Source organism: Garra rufa, chromosome 19 (assembly GCF_049309525.1).
Source record: "Garra rufa chromosome 19, GarRuf1.0, whole genome shotgun sequence".
NCBI lineage: Eukaryota > Metazoa > Chordata > Actinopteri > Cypriniformes > Cyprinidae > Garra > Garra rufa.
The window spans coordinates 14404092-14427642 of NC_133379.1; the positions used below are offsets into that span (position 1 = coordinate 14404092).

The following is a 23551-nucleotide window of genomic DNA, read 5'->3' on the forward strand; positions in this document are numbered from 1 at the left end:
CTTGCTAAACATTCTAGAAACAGGCAAGCATCTTGCAAATCATGTTAGAAACATGCTAGAAACTTGCTAATCATGCTAGAAAATGCCAGCAACTTGTTAGTCAGGCTAGAAACATGCTAATCATGTTAGAAACGTGCTAACAATTTGCTAGTCAGCCTAGAAACATGTTAGAAACTTGCTAATCATGTTAGAAATATGCTAATAACTTGTAATGCTAATGACATGTAAGTAATGTGCTAATCATGCTAAAAACATGTTAACAACTTGCTAAACATTCTAGAAACAGGCTAGCATCTTGCTAATCATGTTAGAAACAGGTTAGAAACTTGCTAATCATGCTAGAAACATGCTAGTAACTTGTAATGCTAATGACATGTAAGTAATGTGCTAATCATTGTAGAAACAGGCTAGCATCTTGCTAAACATGTCAGAAACATGTTAGAAACTTGCTAATCATGCTAGAAACATGTTAGCAACTTGCTAGTCAGGCTAGAAACATGCTAATAATGTTAGAAACGTGCTAACAATTTGTTAGTCAGGCTAGAAACATGCTAACAACTTGCTAGTCATGTTAGAAACAGGCTAGCAATTTACTAATCAGGATAGAAACATGTTAGAAATGTGCTAGCAACTTGTTAGAAACATGCTAATGACATGCTAGTAACTTGTTAATCATGCAAAAAATGCTAATAACATGCTAGCAACTTGCTAATGACATGCTGGTAATATGTTTAACAGGTTATAATCATGCTAACTACATTCTAATCATGCTAGCAACATGCTAATCATCTAATCGATATAAAGTTCAAAACTTTAAGCTTTTACAGCTGCTTTAAACTTTGAAGCTAGTCTTTCTCAGGCCAATCTAGTTTCTAAATATAAATGAAAACATCTCTGGACTTTTTTTAATGAACAGTGCTAAAATATACCTCATGTACCTTATCAAATACCTTTCAAAATGTGTTTAAATAAGCTACTAACATCACGTTTGTGTTGAGATTTACACAAAAAGTGTACTGTAGTTAGCAGTGTTGTGTTCTAGCTGGGTTTAGTAGCAGTAAACAAAACAAAGTTTAGTTTCAAGTACTGTCTTTTATGTGAGCATGAACTTGTTCAAGAGATGCATTATTAACAGAATATCACAGCACTGCATGTATTCTAAAATGATACACATATATATATATATATACACATGACATATACAAAAGACAACAGCAGTTATTGCAATAAAGTATCTTCAGTCGCTTCCACTGTCACTGTCGTCATCTTCTTCCTCCTCCTCTTCTTCTTCTTCTTCTTTTTTACTGTTTTCCTCCGTTGAGTCCACAAGGCCGGAGAAGAAATCCTGTCCTGTGTCGAAAGCTTTGTTGCTCAGAGCTTTGAGGCGTCTGTCTTTCTTCTTTCTCCGCCGATAATCGTTGACTTTCATGTGGGGTAAGCTGGAGATGTCCCAGAATTTGATGAGCTCGTCGTGAGCGCAGCTCGCCAGGAAACGCGTGTCTCTGGATTTGGCCATCTCCTCGATGGACATTTTGACATGCTGCCCCACGCTGCCCACCACACGATTGGGCAACACACTGACAGCTCTGCGGGACGGAGAACACAATCATTAGTTGGAGGGGTCTGACGGATATACATGTGACCCTGGACCACAAAACCAGCCTTAAAGGAACACTCCACTTTTTTTGGAAATAGGCTCATTCTCCAACTCCCCTCGAGTTAATAAGTAGAGTTTTACCGTTTTGAAATCCATTCAGCCGTTCTCCTGTTCTGGTGATATCACTTTTAGCATAGCTTAGCATAAATCATTGAATCATTGAATGATGCTGTATATTCAGCTTTGATCACAGAAATAAATTAGATTTTTAATGTCTATTAAAATAGAAGAATGTTATTTTACATCATAATAATATTTCACAAGATTACATTTTGTTCTGTATGCGTATGCGGTCTTCGTTTCGAATCACACTCGGGGTTTTTGGGGTCCTTTTTTCACCCCAGGAAACAAAATGCAATTTCGTAACAAAATAATGGTTTAAATAAAAAAATATTTTTCTGTTATTGAGGTTTTTACTCCACATTTGTGCAGGTTTTGGAGGGTTTATGATCATTTTTAAATTTCTTCATATTATGAAATCACAATTATAACAATAAAGATGACTTTTTGTCAAAGTTTAGCATTTTTTGTACTGAAACAAAATCAGTTCTATTACAGATTGAGTAGCAGCACACGGCCTGAACAGAAGAATACAACAACGTCATCTAATGTTTTTATTTTTTTATTTGACAGATTATAAGAGAGCAGTTTTTATGGTCTCACAAATGCATTCCTGTGTGTCCTGTGTATTTCATAATATGTAGATATGAACTCAACTGAAAAAACTTGTGAAAAGAAATCTTTCAGGTGGTAATTAGCAAATAGTGGAGCTCTGCAGCCGCCTACTGGTAAAAGTTAACTTTTTTACTTTTAAAACTGGATTTTCCAAAAGATGGGCAAAATCTTCCACTAAACCATGTGAAATAATCCACGTTATCCCCATGAATGAAAGTTAGACATGTGGGTCTTTTATAAAGTGAATTTTACATAAAAAGCTGTTTTTTTATAAAAACCTATAAAAAAAATATTTATTAATTTATATATATTTTAAAAACATTACTAAACAGGAAAATAACATTTGTTTTGTTTTTTTTAACTATTACTTTGTTACAAAACTGCAAAGACCATGAATGTAACTTTTTTGTCACACTAATATAAAATCAAGATATCATTCCAAATTTTTTTTTATTTGTAGATTTGTCTTATAGCAGTCTCATAAAATTTTAGCAAATGTTGTTTGGGGTCAAAAATACCCCGAAGACCGCATAAGGGTTACCCTCAAATTGCGATAAACGAAATAAATTATAGTATTGCACACCTCGCAAGGAATAATGGTCAGTTTTATCATGGTTACTTTTCTTAAATAAAACATCCTTAATGACGTGTGCAGCCTTCAAATGCGACCTCCGGAGGACGCAGCCTTCCAAATGAGACGCAGCTACAGTTTCACATTTCATAGATTTTTTATTTTAATTTACCTTAAAATTGATTTCTGTGATGCACAGTTGAATTTTCAGCATCATTACTGCAGTCTTCAGTGTCACATGATCCTTCAGAAATCATTCTAATATGCTGATTCGCTGCTCATGTAACATTTCTGATTATTCTCAATTAGGGCTGGGCGATATTGAAGAAAAATGCGCTATGCGATTACTCAATAAATAATGTGATTTTCGATATGCGATATGATAATGCTTAAAGAGCCACATGCTCAGATGAATCAGTTTTACTCAGCTGTTATTGAGTCTTCTATGACTCTTGTGTCATAAGCACTGGTGGTTAAAAGTTTGGGATCAGTAGGATTTATATATTTTACTTTTCTTAAATGAGACCTCCGTGATGACCTTCAAATGCGACCTCTGGAGGACGCAGCCTTCCAAATGTGCTTGTGTCTCACCTGATCACGCCGTCAGAGGAAGCGGCACACAGAATGTTGTCTGTAATGGGAACAATGCAATCCACAGACTCAGCCTGAATGGTAAAGCGGTCGCTGGTGGCTCCGAAACCATTCCAGTTAAAAATGTATATGCTGCCCTCGCCAGATCCACAAACCACCTTCCGGCCTCTCTGTGTGAGGAAAATAAGGTTTGCCATGATTAGAACTACATTATCCGCCTCGTTTGTGACAGAACTCTAACCCTTTCACAGTAAATGGCTCACTTTGGATACAATACCTAATTTGGTTAGGCAAACATTTGTGTTTCTATTATATTACATATAATGTGTGTATTTGTATTATATACACATTTAGAACTGCTTGTCCAATTCTCTAGTTCACACCACTGGAAACAAAGCAAAAACAATAGCCACTTTTGTGTGAAACGGTTCATTAGATTGGCTTGAGAAAGCTACTACTGATCTGCTACTTAAGTTTTTTATTCTATATTTTATTCTATATTTATTCTATGTAGACTGTATTTGTGAACGCTACTCCTCCTAGAGCAGTGGTCTTAAACTCAGTTCCTGGAGGGCCACCGCTCTGCAGAGTTTAGCTCCTACCAGCTCCAACTCACACCTGCTCAATAGTTTCTAGTAATCCTGAAGACCTAGGCTGTATCCGAAATCGCCCCCTATACCCTCATTCACTATTCCCTACATTAGTCCAGTCGTACAGTTCACTTCAAGGAGTGAATGAAAATGAGTGAGTGAATTTAGACACTAAATGCACCGGAAGGACTGGCGCTTTTGCATAGTTTGTTTGCTATTTAACACTATTTTAAAACGTAAGATTAAAGGATTTATCTTGAACTATATCAAGGAAATTACGTATAAACCATAGTTAAACAAATTGAATAATCTATTTACAACGGATTTGTACCTGTGTTGTATTTCGCTGTGGACGAGCGGGTTGTAAAATTAACAGATGGATGATTCAGCTGCGGACAACATCTTTCGACAAGACACGGGAATTCAATCGGCGCACGGTGTGACTCTCACAGTGCATTATGGGTTATTTCTAGCCGTTAAGTGTACATCGATTGTACACTCGTTTTTTTGCGGTGCATTGTGGGATTGAATGAGTGCACTCAGAAACGTCCACTATGGTTTCGAACACCACTTAAAATGGCTGTCCCCTCAAATTGTGCACTATTTGAGGCTATAGGGTATATAATGAGGGTATATAGCCCTAGTGTGCCTTATCTTTTCAGACTGATCCAACTTATATTTTTTTAAATAAAATTGAAGATTAAAAATCATAAAAATCCCATAGATTTACATTGACAGAATGTTCAACTGAGCCAACACTATTCAAACTCCAACTGTCAAAATTCAAACTCCAACTGTCAAAATGCTTATGTCATGCTAGTAGCTTGCTAATCATGCTGGAAACATGCTAGTAACATGTCAGTCATGCTAATGTCATGCAAGTAGCTTGCTAATCATGCTGGAAACATGCTAGTAACATGTCAGTCATGCTAATGTCATGCAAGTAGCTTGCTAATCATGCTGGGAACATGCTAGCAACTTCTCAGTCATGCTAATGACGTAAATAACTTGCTAATCATGCTAGAAACTTGTTAGTCATGCTAATGTCATGCTAGTAACTTGTTAATCATGCTGAAAACGTGCTAATAACTTGTTAATCATGCTAACAACATGGTAGTAGCTTGCTAATCACACTGGAAACATGCAAGTAACTTGTAATTCATGCTAATGACATGTAAATAACATGCTAATCATGTTAGCAACATGCTAGTAGCTAGCTAATCATGCTGGAAACATGCTAGTAACTTGTCATTCATGCTAATGACGTGTAAATAATGTGCTAATCATGCTTGAAACTTGCTTCTTATGCTAGAAACATGCTAACAACTTGCTAGTCAGGCTAGAAACATGTTAGTAATTTGCTAATTGTGCTAGAAACACACTAGAAACTTGCTAATCAAGTGGGAAAAATACTAACAAGTTAATCATAATAGAAAAATTTCCATAGAAATATAGCACATCAACAATAGAAATGTGCTAGCAACTTGCTAATAATGCTAGAAACATGCTAGCAACTTGCTAATTATGTTAGAAACATGTTAGCAACTTTTCTAATGACATGCTAATAATGTAAGTAACATGTTAAATATGATAGAAACATGCTAGCAACATGTTAACAACTTGCTAATCATGCTAGAAACATGCTAGCAACTTGCTAATCATGCTAGACACATGCTAATGACATGCTAATAACTTGCTAATCATGTTAGAAGCATACTAAACATACTAAAAAAAATTACAATTGTGCTAACTATATTCTAATCATGTTAGCAACATGCTAATCATCTAATCTATCTATATAAACTTCAAAACTTTTACAGCTGCTTTAAACTTTCAAGCTAGGCTTTCTCAAGCCAACCTAAAGTCTTGACACATGTTTTCATTTAGTTAGCACTACGGACTCACTTTCATAATGCAAACAGACGTTAGATCTCCATTCTGGAACTCGGAAAGCAGTTCGAATCTTCGTCTTTTAATATTGAACACACCCATAGTGCCATCGCCACTACAAACAAAACAAAGTCACAGCATCATTCAACAAGATCTCATTACAAGCAGCATTTCTTTTAAAGAAAGAGAGCATAGAGACGTCTGGAGACAGCACCTGGTGGTGAGCAGGATCCGCTTGTCCTGATCGATGGTGATATCGCTAATATAATCATCATGATGCTTCAGATCCATAAATGAGGTTCCTTTCCTCATGTCCCAAACCTTCAGCGTTCCCTCGTCATCTCCCGTCGCAAATATATTCTCATCCACCAGCAGCAGCGCATTGATGGGGACGCTTGAGGAGATCAAAAACATCAATGACCTCACTGTTCATATAACAGCTTAGCTCTTTAAAGGGGTCATCGGATGCAAGACTCACTTTTCCATGTTGTTTGATCATTAATGTGTTGTCAGTTTGTGAACACAACCACCCTACGATGATAAAAATCCACCCAGTGGTGTTTGTTTAATCTTTAAAAGTAGTATCCCCTTTTTAAAATCAGCTCATTCTCAGCTTCTCGTGGGTGTGACGTCACACAGACAGAGGCCCCTCCCACAATAGTTGATTGACATGAGCGCCTCACCTTAGCCCCGCCCTCACCGAGCTGAAACAGTCCGACTCTGATCGCCATTGTGTCTCAGATAGAGTGATTGAGGATGTAATAATTTACTCCCGACATCTGAGCCGCTGAAGACGCAGAGGATTAACGTTACTTTTGTTTTTTAAAAGGAAAGTGCCGATCCCGATCTACATATGCGTCTGTGTTCGTGTGAATCGTTCCTGATGAATGAATGAATGAATGATGCATTTATATAGCGCTTTCATTGTGTATTGCCGTACACCCAAAGCGCTTTACAATCATATGGGGGATCTCTCCTCAACCACCACCAGTGTGCAGCATCCACTTGGATGATGCGTCGGCAGCCACAGTACAACAGCGCCGGTGCGCTCACCACACACCAGCTACAGGTGGAGAGGAGAGAGTAATATAGCCAATTCAATGTAAGGGGATTATTTGGAGGCCATGATTGACTAGGGCCAGTGGAGGGAATTTGGCCAGGACACCGGGGTTACACCCCTACTCTTTTACGAGAAGTGCCATGGGATTTTTTATGACCACAGAGAGTCAGGACCTCGGTTTAACGTCTCATCCGAAGGACGGTGCTTTTTGCAGTATAGTGTCCCCATCACTATACTGGGGCATTAGGACCCACATAGACCACAGGGTGAGCACCCCCTGCTGGCCTCACTAACACCTCTTCCAACAGCAACCTAGTTTTCCCAGGAGGTCTCCCATCCAGGTACTGACCAGGCTCAGCCCTGCTTAGCTTCAGTGAGCAACCGGTCTTGGGCTGCAGGGTGATATGGCTGTGGCGTATAGCTGATGCAGCTTCACCCACAGCAGAAGTGAGGATAAGGGGTTTTTATGCATCTTTGCAAATGGCCTTTCTTAATAATGAGCTTGTTGGCAAGATTTGCAGCTAAACGTGGCTAAAGTAAACATTACGTCTCATCATCCCACATCAGAGAGGGGCGGGGCAAGCAGAGCTCATTTGCATTTAAAGGACCCATGCCATAAAATGAGTTGATTTTTTGGTAAAAGGGTGTTTTTTTTCACTACTATTGAGAATTTTTAACCAAAGTATATTATAGACTTTTAATTAAGACCCTAAGGATTCATATGAATTTGCATCCGATTTAAAGGAGTAGTTCATATTCAGAACAAAAATGTACAGATAATGTACTCACCCCCTTGTCACCCAAGATGTTCGTGTCTTTCTTTCTTCAGTCATGAGGAAATTATGTTTTTTTGAGGAAAACATTTCAGAATTTCTCACTATATAATGGACTTCTATGGTGCCCAGGAGTTTGAACTTCCAAAATGCAGCTTCAAAGGGCTTTAAACGATCACAGCTGAGGAAAAAAGGGTCTTGTCTAGAGAAACGATGGGTTATTTTCTAAAAAAAAAAAAAAAAAAAGACAATTTATATACTTTTTAACCTCAAATGCTCAACTTGTCCAGCTCAGCAAGACGAGCGTTTGAGATTAAAAAGTATATAAGTTGTAAATGTTTTAAGAAAAAACAATCGTTTCGCTAGATAAGACTCTTCTTCCTCAGCTGGGATCATTTAGAGCCTTTTGAAGCTGCATTTTGAAGTTCAAACTCAGGGGCACCATAGAAGTCCACTATATGGAGAGAAATCCTGAAATGTTTTCCTTAAAAAACACAATTTCTTTACGACTGAAGAAAGAAAGACAATGAACATCTCGGATGACAAAGGGGTGACTACATTATCTGTACGTTTTTGTTCTGAAAGTGAACTACTGCTTTAAGAACAACTTTTCAAGAAATAACGGGGAACATAAGGTACTCGTGAGCTTTGGGGATGCGTGTCAGCAGTTTTCCAGCCTCTGCATCCATGATGTGAACAGCCTTGTCTTTAGACACACTGTAGAGCTCTGAAGAACACAGAGGAGAGAGATCAGTGGGATATTCTGTAGTGTCAGTGTTGGAGAGATACATAATGAAGGAATGAGATGAGAAACAAACACTCACTCTGTCCATCGCTGGAGAACAGCACCTTCCTGCAGGACTTCAGATGATGTCCTGATGACCACAGCTCTTTGTTTTCTCCTTCGGTGCAGGAATATGAAAATCTGAAGATCACAGTCACACGATCCTTCAGAAATCAAACTAATTTGCTGCTCAAGAAACATTTCTGGTTATTAGCAATGGTTGACATGGAGAAGATCAGGCTAAATAAGATTAAAAATAATACTTGTACAGTACACAGCAAGGACAAATTAACTTGATCTAAAGTGACAGTAAAGACTTTTAGAATATTCCAAACTTGAAATAAAAGTTTCTCTTTTGAACTTTATATTCATCAGTGAATCCTAAAAAATGAAATATACTGGTTTCTAGTCAGCACAATGTTTTCAACATTGATTCTAATCAGAAATGTTTGATTTGATCAGATGAATTCAGCTTGAAAAGATTATTAGCATCTCTGGGACTCAAATAAACACAGGACTCTCACAAACTCACAGATAAATGTCTCCATCAATGTCTCCAGCTGCTAGAATATCTCGATTAGGATGAAATGCTATTGTGTTGACGATGGCCTCTAGTTTGATATCTTCTGGGGTGTCTTTGATCTTTGGAGCTTTGGGTTCTTCTTCAGTCTCCTCCTGTACAAACAGACAAACATCAGCGCGAACAGCAGACAGTAACGCGTTCTACCTTCAACCTAGATTATTACCGTTTATCGTTGCTTTCACAACATAACATTATGAATGCATATTAAACATACTCAGACATATGACGGATCTCGATATTGTATAAGATTAAAAACGTACTTGTTCATATGAATCCTCGTGTTCTGTGGGGGCCGCCATCTTTGTTGAATGCTACATATAATATCGCACTTCCGCCTCCTGCTGGACTGAGTGAGCAGCGCTTAACTTTTTGTATCATAGTGTGGGTTTCAAAATTAGTTATTATAATGCAAAACGTTTATTTATGTCTGCTTCTGTATAAAAGAAGTGTAATAATATATAACAGATTACCAGTGTTTGGAGTAACGCAAGTTACGTAATATATTGGTAATAATATTGGTACGTAAAAATACTGTTTACTGTGTAACCAAAGTAGTAATATTAACATGGAAAAATATTCATAATGAAACGGTTTTTTGTTTTTACTGTTGCTGGCTGCTAATTTAAATGTGCAGTATGTAATACTGACAGCTATCGGTTGAGATGGGTACTGCAGGATAAATTCAAGAGATCAATATATTTTGCATACATTCTTTTGTATGGGGTTAGATTTCTGCCACTATTCTGAGCGTGGAAGATCATATTCATAGTATTTTCTTCTCCAAATATTTTTGACTGACCCTGCTGACCCACTGAGCATTTCACTGTCCAATGGCAGTGCATTAACTTTGCTATTTCTAATATTGCATTAGTTTTGAATATTTCTCTAATATTTTTTACTTTCAGTATAAGTTAAATCTCTTTTTGGCTCATTTTATTTATAAAAGATAACCTCCTTAATAATTCAGCACACCTGAATATAAGGTGTTTTTCACTTCCAGTCTTCATTAACAATTATATATCACTTATAAATGATTAAATACAATATTCGTAGTTATTAAGATTGATTTCATTTGAAATTGCTACAGTGTGCTTGGAACAAAACATGGTCAGAATATCCACTTGCATAATAATCCTTTTTTTTTTGGCTCATTTTATCTGTAAAAAAATCTGTATGAACTGCTTGTTTAGGTTCTTTCACAACATTTGAATTGGATTAAGGTCTGGACTTTGACTCAGCCATTCCAAAACATTACCGTTTGTTGTTCTTTATCATTTTTTAACATTCTTTGGTAGAATGACTTGTGTTTGTCTTGCTGAATGACCCACGTTCTCTTGAGACTCTGTTCTTAAACAGGTGTCCGGATGTTTTTCTTTAGAGTTTGCTGGTATAAATCAGAATTCATTGTTCCATCAATGATGGATGAGTTCTTTTCTCCAAACATAATAGCTTCTCATTTTAACCAATAAGTTCTATTTTGGTTTCATCCATCCATTAAACCTTTCTCCAATAGTCCTCTGTCCACATGAACTTTAGCAAAGCAATTTTAGTTTTGGAGAACAGTGGCTTTCACCATTGGTTGCTTTGGAGTGATCTTTGTTGGTGGAGTCAGTGGTCTTGAATTTCCTCCATTTGAACACAATCTGTCTGACGGTGGATTTGTGGAGTCCAAACTCTTTAGAGATGGTTTTGTAAACTGTTCTATCCTGATGAGCAACATCAACTCTTTTTCCGAGTTTGTGACATGATTCACTTCCACAAACATGATCAGACTTTGATCCCTGTTCTTTGAATAAAACAGGTCACAGACTGACATTTGATAGTCGTTGCACTGAAACACATCTGTACAGATGGACTCTAATTCACCTTTGAATGAACTGCTAATCCAAGAGATTCACACGTTTGCAACGCACAGATATGCAACACTGGATCATTTTTCTCAATAAATAAATGACAAAGCAAATATTTTTCTCTCACTTGTTTGATTTGGTTCTCTTTGTCTACTTTCAGGACTTAAATGAAAATCTGATGATGTTTTGGGTCATATTGATGCAGAAATATAGAAAGTGTTCAAAGCAGCACTGTACTGTAGGTTTTAGAAATTAGCACTAAGGATCTGGAGGTGTGCTGTATTGTAAATTATTCCATAGAATACTGGATTCTGATTGGCTGACAGGTATGCAGTAAATAAGGGATAATCAACAGTTTGCGTGCATTAAAGGGTTTTGAGGCTAAGAAATGGCCAACGGTAAGTAGAAGTCACTCCACTAAGTCACGGCTGAAGGCGTTGTTTCTCAAGCCAACCTTATTGTTTGGTATAAAGGTTTAATCAAAGCTTAAAGCTAGTTTACATTTCATGCAGGATAAGTATTTTATAGTTGTATAGTCACCTGATGGCTCCATCTGTTGGTGAAGCATCAAATCCTAATGAAGTCAGTAGTAGTTATATCTCTGTCCATTAGAAGGCACCATTAAAATATGATATAAAGATACCCAATGAGCCCTTATGAAAAGTAACCATGGTTTTATTTGTCAAGTTAATGGACTGTTCTGTTAGTGTTTTTCCCTCTGTTGTTCTAATGTTTTGGTTTCTTCCTGTGTCGCCCCCTATTGTTCAGTTTGTATTGGTTTCCCCTTTTGCCCATATTTGGACTTCCCCCTTGTTATCATGTTTAGTTTCACCTGTCCTTGTTTAGTTGACACACCCCTCTGTCACACCTTAAATAGCCGTTTGTTCCTGGTCTTAAAGTTATTTTGTGGTTGTCATTTTTGTGGATTCCTGTTTGTTTTCATTCAATACTTTATTTGGTTTGTACTCCTGGCTCCTGTGTGTTTCCCTGTGGCTCCTCACCCCCAGCAACCGTGATATTATTGTAGTAAATGTGTAGTAACCATGGTTTTTTGATGTATAACCAATTTTACTACAAATACTATCGTTTAACTATAGAAACCATGTTTTTATTTTATTTGTAGTAAACCATGGTTAATTTTAGCTTTATTTGCATAGCAATACAATGAAATAAACTTTCTAAAGCATAAATAAACATATAAATACATATACACATGCACCAAGGCCATTCATTACTGTATAAACACCACAAAGAAGTCTCACCAAGGCTGTTTTTTAAATCAAAATTACTAAAAATTTACTACAATGTAAAATAAAAACTTTTTATTTAATTCCTGTGATAGAAAAGCCATATCTCAGTCTTCAGTTTCACATGAAAAAAAAAAAATAATAATAATAATAAATAAATATATATATATAATTGTATCAAAAAGGCTCAGTTTTTTCTTATTAGGTAACAATCTGCTAATTCAAGATCCAGGGGTGTGAAATGAGTAGGTGACGTTCAGCATGCAGAAAAAATCTCCAAGGCTGACTTTAGTTTAGCTAGAAATACACAGTGAACACTGAAAATCTCTTTGGCAGAGGATAAATCAAGTAGGTGATCTCTCCCAAGGCTTTATAGTGTATCACAACACTTGGAGCTGACACAGACCTTAGGTCACGCCATAGATGTCCAAGCCTTCGAATGTGAGAACACTTTTAAAATAACTAAAGATAAGCAGCCAAAGAAATTTAAATGATTTTGTTACACGTTCATCTTTTCTTTGCATGTTATATTTTAAGATATGTCGGAGGACATTTAGATTTACATTTACTGATTTAGCAGATGTTTAATCCAAAACAACTTACCGTTGAGGAATACAACAAGTGATTCATCATAAGACGGCAATAAACACGGTTTCAGTCATCCTTCAAAACAGTCAAAACTAGGACGGGAAGGGATTAAAGGATAATGAAAGCATAATAAGTGAAAGCATAGAGTGTTTTAAGAAGATCAAATAAAGTGTGATAGAGTGACAGCCTTAAGTAGTGGAGAGGAGATAAAAGAGAAAACTGGAGGTTGAAACATAAGCTACCTAACTCAACCATGGGTTTTATATTTCATAGATGAGGGATAGCTCACCCAAAAATGTAAATTCTGCCATCATTTACTCATGCCCATGCCATTCTGAACCCGTATATCAGATATTTTGGAGAAAGCAGATAAACAGATAGTTTAGGTTCTCATTTTATTTTTGTCCATCCCATGGAAATCAATGGTAACTAAAAACTGAGTTCTAAGCATCTTTGTTAAAATCCCTATATCTCTGGAACACTATGTGGCGCTGTGTTCAAACTTCTCAGGTTCCTCAAAGACATGCTGCTGAAGGTCCCTACCAATTTTAATTCCAATATATCAAACGGTTCAAAAGATATTGCAATTTATGTCCATTTTGAAATGGCGGACAGGCAGATTATCCAATCCTGGAACAATTCGGCATGACCCAAGTAGTCCATGCACATCAAGATCAAGGCTTTCTGACAAACTGTTCAAAAGCTATGAGCACAATGTCCTTTTTTTGGTATCTCATGAGCCATAGGTGGCGCTGTTCCCAACTTTCTTATTTGTCCTCAAATCATGGTGCTGATGAAGCACATAGAGTTTCATTTCAATTGATCAGCTGATCATGATGAGAGTAATCAGACTAACTGCTAAGTCAGAAGTTCTGAACTGGTGGTGGCACTATAGAGTTGATCCTAGAGACCCCAAAGTTGGTCAGGGTTCTGTTGAGAACCATCCCAACAAATGTGCCAATTCTATTCATAGGGCTGCCATAGACTCCCATTCAGGAAGAAGGAGAATAACAGTGAAGAAAACTAACAAACAGAAGCTACAGCACCTTCAAGGCTTGACCACTAATTACTTATTCAGAAATAGCATGACAGGAAGATTGGGAGGGTGGCAGCAATAAGCCTCATGAGAAATGAGAATTGCTGGTGTTTGTGGGCTGAATGGACTGAAGTGGCCTTGGCCTGCACTGTTCTTCCCAGCATGCACTGCTTATCGAGCAAATCCACAGTTAAAGCGCTGGGCTGTGATTTGCTGACCAACTGCTGACTTGAGTTTTTACTCTGAAGCCAGGAGCCGATTCACTGCAGAAGAGCTGCAACAATAAAGAGCTCACTGCACACGTGTCACAGCTTTCAGAGAAGAGCTGCACAATCACAGCCTCTCCATATCATCAGAGACGCTTTAACAAGCCTGCAGTTTTCATGTACAGCAGACTACATTTCATTTGGAGCCATAATTTATTTAGAATAAAAGGTTCAACAGAAATTCCAGCTAGTGTTTCCTGGAAATGTAAATCACAATTTATCCTTCACTAAAGTTCTGTTTATATGATGCAAATGAATCAAACTCTTGATCAAAATAATCAAGCTAACATGCACAATCGATTTCTGTTATTCTATATATTTACTATGCTGCGTCATCAATTGGCCATATTGGTGGCAATGAATGTAAACAATGCCACTGAACCAAACGGAACTCGCGATTTTTGCTTATTATTGCCTTATTATTGTCTTGTTTTGGGCTGTACTAATAGGTCAGACCAGAAAAAAAACATTTGGAGAACTACAGGCTGTCAAAAGTTATAAGAAAACAAGGAGAAGAAGCAAGCAAAAAAACTGTCTGAGAAACAAAAGGCATTTTTTTTTATAATTTTACTCTAAACGTAAACTTAGTTGCCAAAACATATTTGGATTCAACTAAAAATAGCTTCGAATTGTACTTAAAGGGGTGTTCACTTTCAGAACAAAAATTTACAGATAATGTACTCACCAAAATGTTCATGTCTTTCTTTCTTCGTAAAGAAATTATGTTTTTTGACGAAGACATTCCAGGATTTCTCTCCATATAGTGGACTTCTATGGTGCCCCCGAGTTTGAGCTTCCAAAATGCAGTTTAAATTAAGCTTCAAAGGACTCTAAACGATCCCAGCCGCGGATGAAGGGTCTTATCTAGCAAAACGATTGTTTATTTTCTAAAAACATTTACAATTTATATACTTTTTAATCTCTACACAGAGTACACACAGAGCTAGACAAGACGAGCATTTGATGTTAAAAAGTATATAAATTACAAATATACAAATTTAAATACAATAAACGATCGTTTTGCTAGATTAGACCCTTCTTTCCTTGGCTGGGATCACTTAGAGCCCTTTGAAGCTGCATTTTGGAAGTTCAAACTCAGGGGCACCATAGAAGTCCACTATATGGAGAGAAATCCTAAAATGTTTTCCTCAAAATCCATAATTTCCTTACAACTTAAGAAAGAAGACATGAACATCTTGGATGACAAAGGGGGAGAGTACATTATCTGTAAATGTTTGTTCTGAAAGTGAACTACTCCTTTAAGCGTTTAAAAGTAGAAATAACCTTTAAAAAATTCCAAGGGGAGAGAAGATTGCATCAGAATTTGCATCATAGACTAGAGTGATTCAGCTTTAATTTTAAATTTTATAGCAACCTGTTTTCTAAACATAGCCATTTTAATTCTCCAAATTCTATTAAAAGCGAGACATCTCGAGAAGAAAACAACTATTAAGAGAGTTTCACAACAAACTCCCGTCTGGATCATGGCGCCGCAGCGCTGCTGTTGTATGCATGGCGGTCACGTGTCAGCGAGGTCTGTAGTCGCCACGCCCCGCTGCGCGTACGTGCGCGCTCACGTCCAACGCGTGGTTCTTTCACATTGCCGTAAGTAGCGAAGCCTAGCCCGAGTTTTTAAAGGTTCCTAGCGTTCTTTTACATGTTTTAATCGTAATCCACCACTCTGCGTCTTAGACTGAAGCCGTTTGGTCTAGGGGTGGAGTGGCGCGCGTCGAGCGGCTCCCGGCAGCAGATCTTTAGGCAGCACATTGCGGCGGATTCGAGGTGTGTTTGTTAGCGGAGAAATGGCCACTGAGGTGGAGACTCTCCTACCGAACAACCCGCTGCTCAAGCAGGACGAGCAGGAGGGGTGCCAGACCGAGAAAGACGGGGGATTCCTAGTGAAGGAGCAAAGCCTCAAACGGGCCGAAGACGAGAGCAACAGCCTGGACGCTCCGACCGAAGAAGACGCCTCTAAGAAGGAGTTCACAGAAGCTCCTCCGCCCAAGGTGAACCCGTGGACGAAGAAGATGAGTGGAGTCAACGGACAAACACTGCACGGTTAGTACCGATCGCTGATCGCCGTTAACACCGGGCCCGTGTGTGTGTGTGTGTGCGCGAATTATACGTGTTTAAAGAGGACGTGTCATGTTTCTGCCTCAGATTTGCACTAGTTAGGGCGCCAGGCTGCAAAATGTAGATTCGTGATGTCATTCGTCTACACCGTTCATCGTGTTTGTCAGTGTAGACCAGGTTTCTCTGGTTCCCCTCAGCGGACACACATGACAGCGACTGAGGGCTCCGGTAACGTTAGGCCTTGAGCCTAAGATTAACGGCTTCTAGTGCTCCTACATCATATAAATGCGTGCTCATGCACGACAAACTTCACTGTTTGACGTTATAACTGCAGATCAGACTCAGAACATCCTGGGGTTCTTCGCCTTTGCCGCTTTTCCAGACAAATGGCTATCGGGTTAGCATTAGCATTAGCGGCCTATGTTCGAGCTCATCTGACAGGCCACGAGTGATGGCTCATTATCATCAGAAAATCAGTCTTTGATCGTTTTATTGTCAAACTAGTTTGTGATGCGTCATATTCGATGGTCTTGCGTTTAACGTTATCTGCAGTTTGTTGTGGAAGGACACGTGTGAGATCCACGTGTTTGTCACGGAGACCCTCGGATTTGCTTAAAAGCGTTTTCAATTCGCTATCCGCTAGAAATGCGGTTTTATGAGCGGATCTCCTGTTGGTTTGTCTCTGTGGTGGTGTTTAATGCACACACGCTTGTCATTCCTGCTGTTAGCCGTTAGCAGTTAGCCTGTGAGATCTCCTCTGATGAATATTCATCTGATAGACTGACGCGGAATGCGCAGCCGGACCTCACTGAGCGCAGTGCTTCATATCAGCAGCAGGAAAGTGCTGTGATGAATGGCTGATTGGCAGTGGAGATCATTGAGCTGCTATCCCAGAGTTCCTCGGCATGAGGACAACGTGGTTCGTGCCATGTGATCAGCGCTGTGCGCGTCACCGAGCGTCCGCGTCCTCGCTGATTTAGAGGCTCCGAGTGATTCAGGAGAGCTGAAACCTGTGGAGGTGTTTTTTAGATGATCATTAGCTGAGCTGTAATGAGCAGAAGAGTGTTTAGAGTGATAGTGAGTGTTCATCACTAGCTGACAGCACTGCCTTTACTTACTGCATTTTCACATTTGAATAATTGCTTGGTGAGTTCAGTAAATTGAGTGTTGGTTTACATATGTGATGTTTGATTTGGCTTTGGGCCCTGGCCCTGTAGGGGGACATCCACATTAGGATATATATTAGATTTCAAAGGTAAATGCGTCATCTGGTTTGCTTGCATTAAGAGCTGCAACCCCAGGAAAAGTCTTTGCGTTGATGGACTCAAAGCTTTCAAATGTTTTTAGTTTACGTTCACACTGTTGTTTTGATTAGCCAAATAATTGAAAGGGATAGTTTACCCAAAAATGTAATTCTGTCATTAATTCTGTCTCATCCTCATGTTCTTCTAAATCCAAACCCGTAAGACATTTGTTCATCTTCAGAACACACATTAAGATATTTTTGATGAAATCCAAGTGCTTTCTGACCCTGCATAGACAGCAATGCTACTGAAACGTCCAAGGCACAGAAAGGTAGTGAGAACATGGATCAAATAGGCCATCTGTGGTAAAGCTATAAAAAAACATTGTGTGTGTGTGTGTGTGTGTGTGTGAAGAAAACTAAAATCAAACTACTTTGACACAAAAGAGACTGTTAAATAATGTTAGAAATGATAATGCATGATGCAGGAGCCACCATTCTGATGTAGAACGTTCATCTTTCTAAGTTCATCTCCTGTATATTTGAGTTCAAACAAGCAAGGCTGGACAAAATTGCAAGTCATCCTCTCTGGTGAAATATTCAGACGTGTTTGTGAGGTAAACCGCTTGTGATACGCTCATGAATGCATGGAGAAGAGGCAAGAAATTGTTTTCTTTGTACACAAAGTATTCTCATGGCTTTATAACATTATGGTTGAACCACTGATGTCACATGGACTGTTTTATCAATGCCTTCCTGGACGTCGAACGTGTCCGTTGCATTGCTGTATTTGCAGGGTCAGAAAGGTCTTGGATTTCATCGAAAATATCTTAATTTGTGTTCCAAAGATAAATGAAGGAATTTCAGGTTTGGAATGACTCGAGGGAGAGTTATTAATGACAGAATTTGAGCTTCTCTTTTTGAAAACATACACTTGTGTTTTTAGAGAAAGTATTTTGTGCATGTACTCCTTTTTCTTTACAGTACAGCAGTTAAATTGTTTTTTGTTTCTTGCAGGAGTTTAACCCTCGAGCTGTTACTTTGACAGAAAGCTGCCGTTTTAAGCAAACTGATTTACAAATGTGCCAGTAACACTTTACAATAAGGTTCATTAGTTAACATGAATTAATAATGAACTGCACTTATACAGCATTTATTAATATTAGGTAATGTTAATTTCAACCTTTACTAATACATTATTAAAATCTTGTTAACATTAGTTAATGCAGTGTGAACTAACATGAACAAACAATGAACAACTGTATTTTCGTTAACTAACGTTAATGAAGATTAGTAAATACAGTAGCAAATGTATTGCTCATGGTTAGTTCATGTTAGTTAGTACATTAACTAATGTTTAATTAATGAACCTTATTGTAAAGTGTTACCAATGTGCCTCATTACAGATCTAGTGGAATACTGTAATCATCCATCCCTAAAGATGTAGGAAATGATGTGAATTTGAAAATAATGCATTTCCGGATGTGTTAAAGATCCACAGAGCATTGAAGCGTTGTTATTCTATGTGGGGATGTAAGTCCACATGAAACCGTAAAACATCAAGCAGCCCCACAGCCTGTGGCAGTGACTTAATTTGATCCAATCCAAAACATATTTACACCATTCACCATAAAGTAACGACTAATTCTAATTAGTGAACGATTTCAACCGCAGCTTCAGTGTGTATTAATAGTGTAGGGGTCTTCAAAATCATCGATCCATATTGACGGAAGTTAGAGACTGTAAGTTTTGAGTTTGTATGTCTTATAAATGCTACTTTTGTCATTGTTTTGGAGTGCACAAGCTTTTTAGATGCCCTTAAAGCTAACGTGTGTGTACCAAAAGCCAAAAACCTTCCATTTTGATTTCATGGTGGCTTTAAACTGGCAGCACATGCAGAGATGTAGATTTTTGCACAGGCTTGAGCTGCTCACGTGTGAATGAACACTTCAGCTATATGATAACACCCCTGAGCTGTTTAGATTTCTGTTTGTTCGACAGATGCCAGACTCTCATGATTCATAGCAAACACTGTGTAAATCAGCAGTAGACTGACTATTGATAACCCATATGTGTTGTGTAGTTAGAAACACAGCCAGCTGCTTCAGTCACCTACAGATCGCTCATTCGGTGCTTGGCTTACAAATTGAATTTATTTGCCTGTTGACCTTTGTTAATGATATTTTGATTTGTCATTTGTCCTGCGGGTGAATCTTGGCCTTGTGTTTGAGTGAGGACTGAGTTGGGGTCAGTTTAAAGGTCAGGTTTAGGGTTGGCTGAATAAACGCGTTTGTCTGCTGACTGACTCCCACAGCTGGAATTGAGACCCAAACAGCTCACATACCTGTATTTCACTCAAACTGACACCTGCTGAGATCAGTTATTACACCCTTAAGAATAGCTCATTTGTATTTCGTTCTCTTGCCAAATATTTATGTCTGGAAGCAAAGAAATGAAGCAAATGAGGAGCAGCTGCCTTAATTCAGCTCAATAAATGCCTGCATTAGACACTAATGAAACTAATGAAAAATTAAATGCTAAATGGGATATATCTCAGATTGAGGTGTTTTAGTCAATCTTGTGCAACTAGAGAATGTTAAATAGTCTCATATCACAGCGTTTGCAGTTATATTATGACAATATAATCACTGGATCACTCTGCTAAGCTGGAAATATAATGGTCATGAAAGCTTCAGTAGTCAGTATTAATATCAATCGAGCTGAGCTTTCACTTTTCTTGTGAAGAGCTAGTATCTTGACTTTCTCAAACTGTGAGTCATTTGTTACAATGATTCAGAACAATGACTCATGAGTTTAAAGTAACACCGATTCGCCGATCAGTTTAACCAGATGCTTTTGCAACATAATCATTGTGTGTAAATTCAGTGCACAAGGTTGAATATTTATTAAAAAATATGTATGAAAGTGTATTACAAGAAATCATTTACTGACTGACAAGTGTTTTCTGTCATAACAGATTGTCTTAAGTTTTATTTACAGCATCTGCATCAAATATGCCGTAACAATTGGTGTTTTTAATGTGGCATTTCTGTGTCAGGAGCTCTTTGAGTTATACTTTCACTGCAGGTAAAAGCCTGATATACAGCGGTCTAAACCACAGCTCAGTCTGTCAAACTTCAGTTCCTCCTAAGCAAAATCTGTCTCTCAATCTGGGTATATTTGACGTCACCTAAGCAAAAACATCCCTCATTCTAGACCTGTACCACATACATGCCAATAGTGCTTCATCATGCTGTCATTTCTATTTGATTTCACCCTACTTTTGTTGAAATAACTAATCTCATTTTTAAAAATTATAATTTTAAAATGTACTTTGGTTTCTAAAAAACAAATTTAAGCATTTAAACTAATAAATAATTTAAAGATATGCAATTTTGGGCATTTTTACAGTCGTCTAAACAACTAAAATAATCCACATCTGTCATTTAGGTTTTTGATGAGTGTGGCTGATACACGCACAATCAATCACAGAACTAATTAGGGCTGTGCAATATGGACAAAATAATCATATTGCGATTTTTTTTTTTTGAACGAAGATTGCGATTGCGATGTTATTTGCGATTTTGGCAACTGTTTTTGCTTTTTCAAACAAGCTACATACATTCTAAATGTATTCAGTGCACAAAAAGTGCATAACAAAACATTTCACAATGAAATAATGTAGTATTAAGTTTAATAAACACAACTTTTGTAAAATTGTCTTTAAAACAGACAACATAAAATTAATTAGCCATGTTACTTTTTTTTCCTGGTACTTTAGCCTACTTTGTGTAATAACGAAAACATTAATTTCAGTGGAAAAATAAGTCCAAAACTCTCTATTTTAACATTTTGAGGGCTCTACAATCTTTTTTTTTTTTTTTTTTTTTTTTAATTCTTATGTGTTTTAATTTTTCTGATAATCAAAAAGCAAAAACATTTATTTAATCAAATGAAAAGTAAACCCTTTTCATTTTTGGCAAACAAACAGAAGTTTACTGTTAAAATCAATACATGGAAGAAAAATTATATTCAGTTTAAAACGTTTAAATAATAATCGTAGTGTTTTTTTTTTACAATTAAGTGGTTAATCTCAATTTAGTGGTTAAGTTTTGATACTGTACAAAAGTAATACAAGACTAATATTATTCTGTTTCATGTTAAACCGTACTTTTATTTTGACAGGTTGCCGTGAAGTTTCTGTGTGTACAGTATGATATGATGCTAGTTTTCTCAAATGTAACGGTAAAAGTGACACTCACAGCAGCTTTGGAGATTGAGTTTATCTGTTCATGTGAGATGCAAAGGCCAAAAATTAGCGGGAGCTTCATGAGTGCTCCAGTCTGCGCGTGTAGTAAAAAAAAAAAAAAAAACGCGTCTCAGCCATTCATACATAACTGAGGCAAATGGAACATGCAGGATTCATATTAAATGGTCTTTTTGCATTTCAGTTTTCACAGACACTAGTCCATATCGCAACTTGAATTAAGAGACAGACCAACTTTTGATTTATTCATCCAAAAATCAACGAATTACGTGGCATTTCACGCTATAGTAGATTAGGTTTTTATGAATGGAGTGTGCAATCCCGTCCAGGAGACACTGTAAACGCGCGACCATGAAGAGACAGAAATGACATGCCTTCGTGTAAATAAGATAAATAACATAAGGCAATTTAGTTTGTTCATTAAAAGAACAATGTATAGACCTGTTCTATAGGAAAGATACCCTTAAATGACTTCTATTGTGATCTGGCGCTATATCGAAAATAAAATGAACGGTGCCGTTGGGGGGATAGATACAATCGCAGCCTTATACGGTTTAGAAATCGCATGTGCTTAAATCGCGATTTTTTTTTTTTTTGCGATTGCGATTAATTGCACAGCCCTAGAACTAATGTTTGAAATGGTGCAAATGAAGTAATCTAAATAAACATTATTTCACAATTATGGCCATACCATAAACTCCTGACTCATATCACAAGCGAAAATAAAAATCTGTTCCACTCTCTCATCAAATATTGTCAACCAGTAAAGCATTACGATAGTGATTTGACTCACTTCATGGTTTTTAAGTGAAACCTGTAACCCACATTCACCAGCTCTTGACTCTACAGCAGCGTTAAAGACACAGTTCACCCAAAAATGCTGTCATTATTTACTTGCCTTCATGTTCTTTCAAACCTGTATGAGTTTCTGATGTTGAACAAAAAAGAAGATATTTCGATAAATGTTGGTGACCAAACTATTGACAGTAGCCATTGACTTCCATAGTATGAGAAAGAATACGAAGGACGGACGTCATGTGGCATGTGATGACAAAATTGTAATTTTTGGGTGAACCATCCCTTTAAAGACTGCAAATCTTTCTCATTTCTCTGGCATTTCAGAGGAAACAGTGTTTCGGATTAACATTATATGAAGCAGGACTCAAAGAAAAATGACATACAGAAAATTAAAATAATAAAATCCAACATAAACACCTGGATAAATGAAAATCTACACGTCAACAGTGCAATTATAAATACACTTATTCTAGCACTGCACAATCTAAAATTATGTTCATTATTAAAACTCAAACTCAGAGCAGATGTTGAGATCATATGATGTTCACAGATAAATCGTTTTTAATAAACAATGCATCGTTTCATAAATAAGAGTTGTTCATTTTGATTTCATAATGATGCGTCTCTGTTAGTCCTGTTGAAATGCTTTGTGTGTCTATAAAGAAAAAAGCTCTGTTCCACAAATCAGATTTTTAGTTTAGTGGAATGAGCAAAATTAATAAAACCTATTTTTAAATGTGTAAAGCTATAATCTGAGCCATTTTTAATTGATGATCCTCTCTTTTACTGCTTTAGAGCATTCTGGACCCACGAAGGTGGTGAAGGCAGGAAATGCGAGAATGAGACGTGGCGGGAAGGTGAGTGACGTTCATCTGAGTCTGCCTGTTTCTACAGCAGCACTGTTTGACTGAACCAAAGACAATGAAGAAAATCACTCCACAGCAGCACAGACGACCATAAATAATGACAGGTTTCAGGGTTAATGCTGCATGCAGTGAAAACTAAAGTT

At 37.5% G+C, this 23551-nt stretch overlaps 2 protein-coding genes across 2 annotated transcripts in view; one reads left to right on the forward strand and one right to left on the reverse strand.

Moving 5' to 3' along the window:
• Window positions 1-1237: 1237 nt before the first annotated feature.
• On the reverse strand, window positions 1238-9473 carry wdr55 (WD repeat domain 55). Its single transcript, XM_073824858.1, has 8 exons — window positions 9435-9473; window positions 9124-9266; window positions 8632-8732; window positions 8447-8534; window positions 6189-6368; window positions 5990-6089; window positions 3495-3664; window positions 1238-1586 (listed from the first exon to the last, which is right to left on the reverse strand). The coding sequence occupies exons 1-8, from the start codon at window positions 9471-9473 to the stop codon at window positions 1238-1240; spliced, it is 1170 nt and encodes a 389-aa protein (XP_073680959.1).
• Window positions 9474-15741: 6268 nt separating this feature from the next.
• The window catches only part of larp1 (La ribonucleoprotein 1, translational regulator), a 30173-nt gene continuing 22363 nt past the window's right edge, over window positions 15742-23551 (forward strand). The window contains exons 1-2 of the mRNA XM_073824394.1: window positions 15742-16219; window positions 23338-23399. Of these exons, the coding sequence (XP_073680495.1) occupies window positions 15964-16219; window positions 23338-23399 (318 nt within the window). The 5' untranslated portion in view covers window positions 15742-15963. The remainder of the gene's footprint in view (window positions 16220-23337; window positions 23400-23551) is intronic.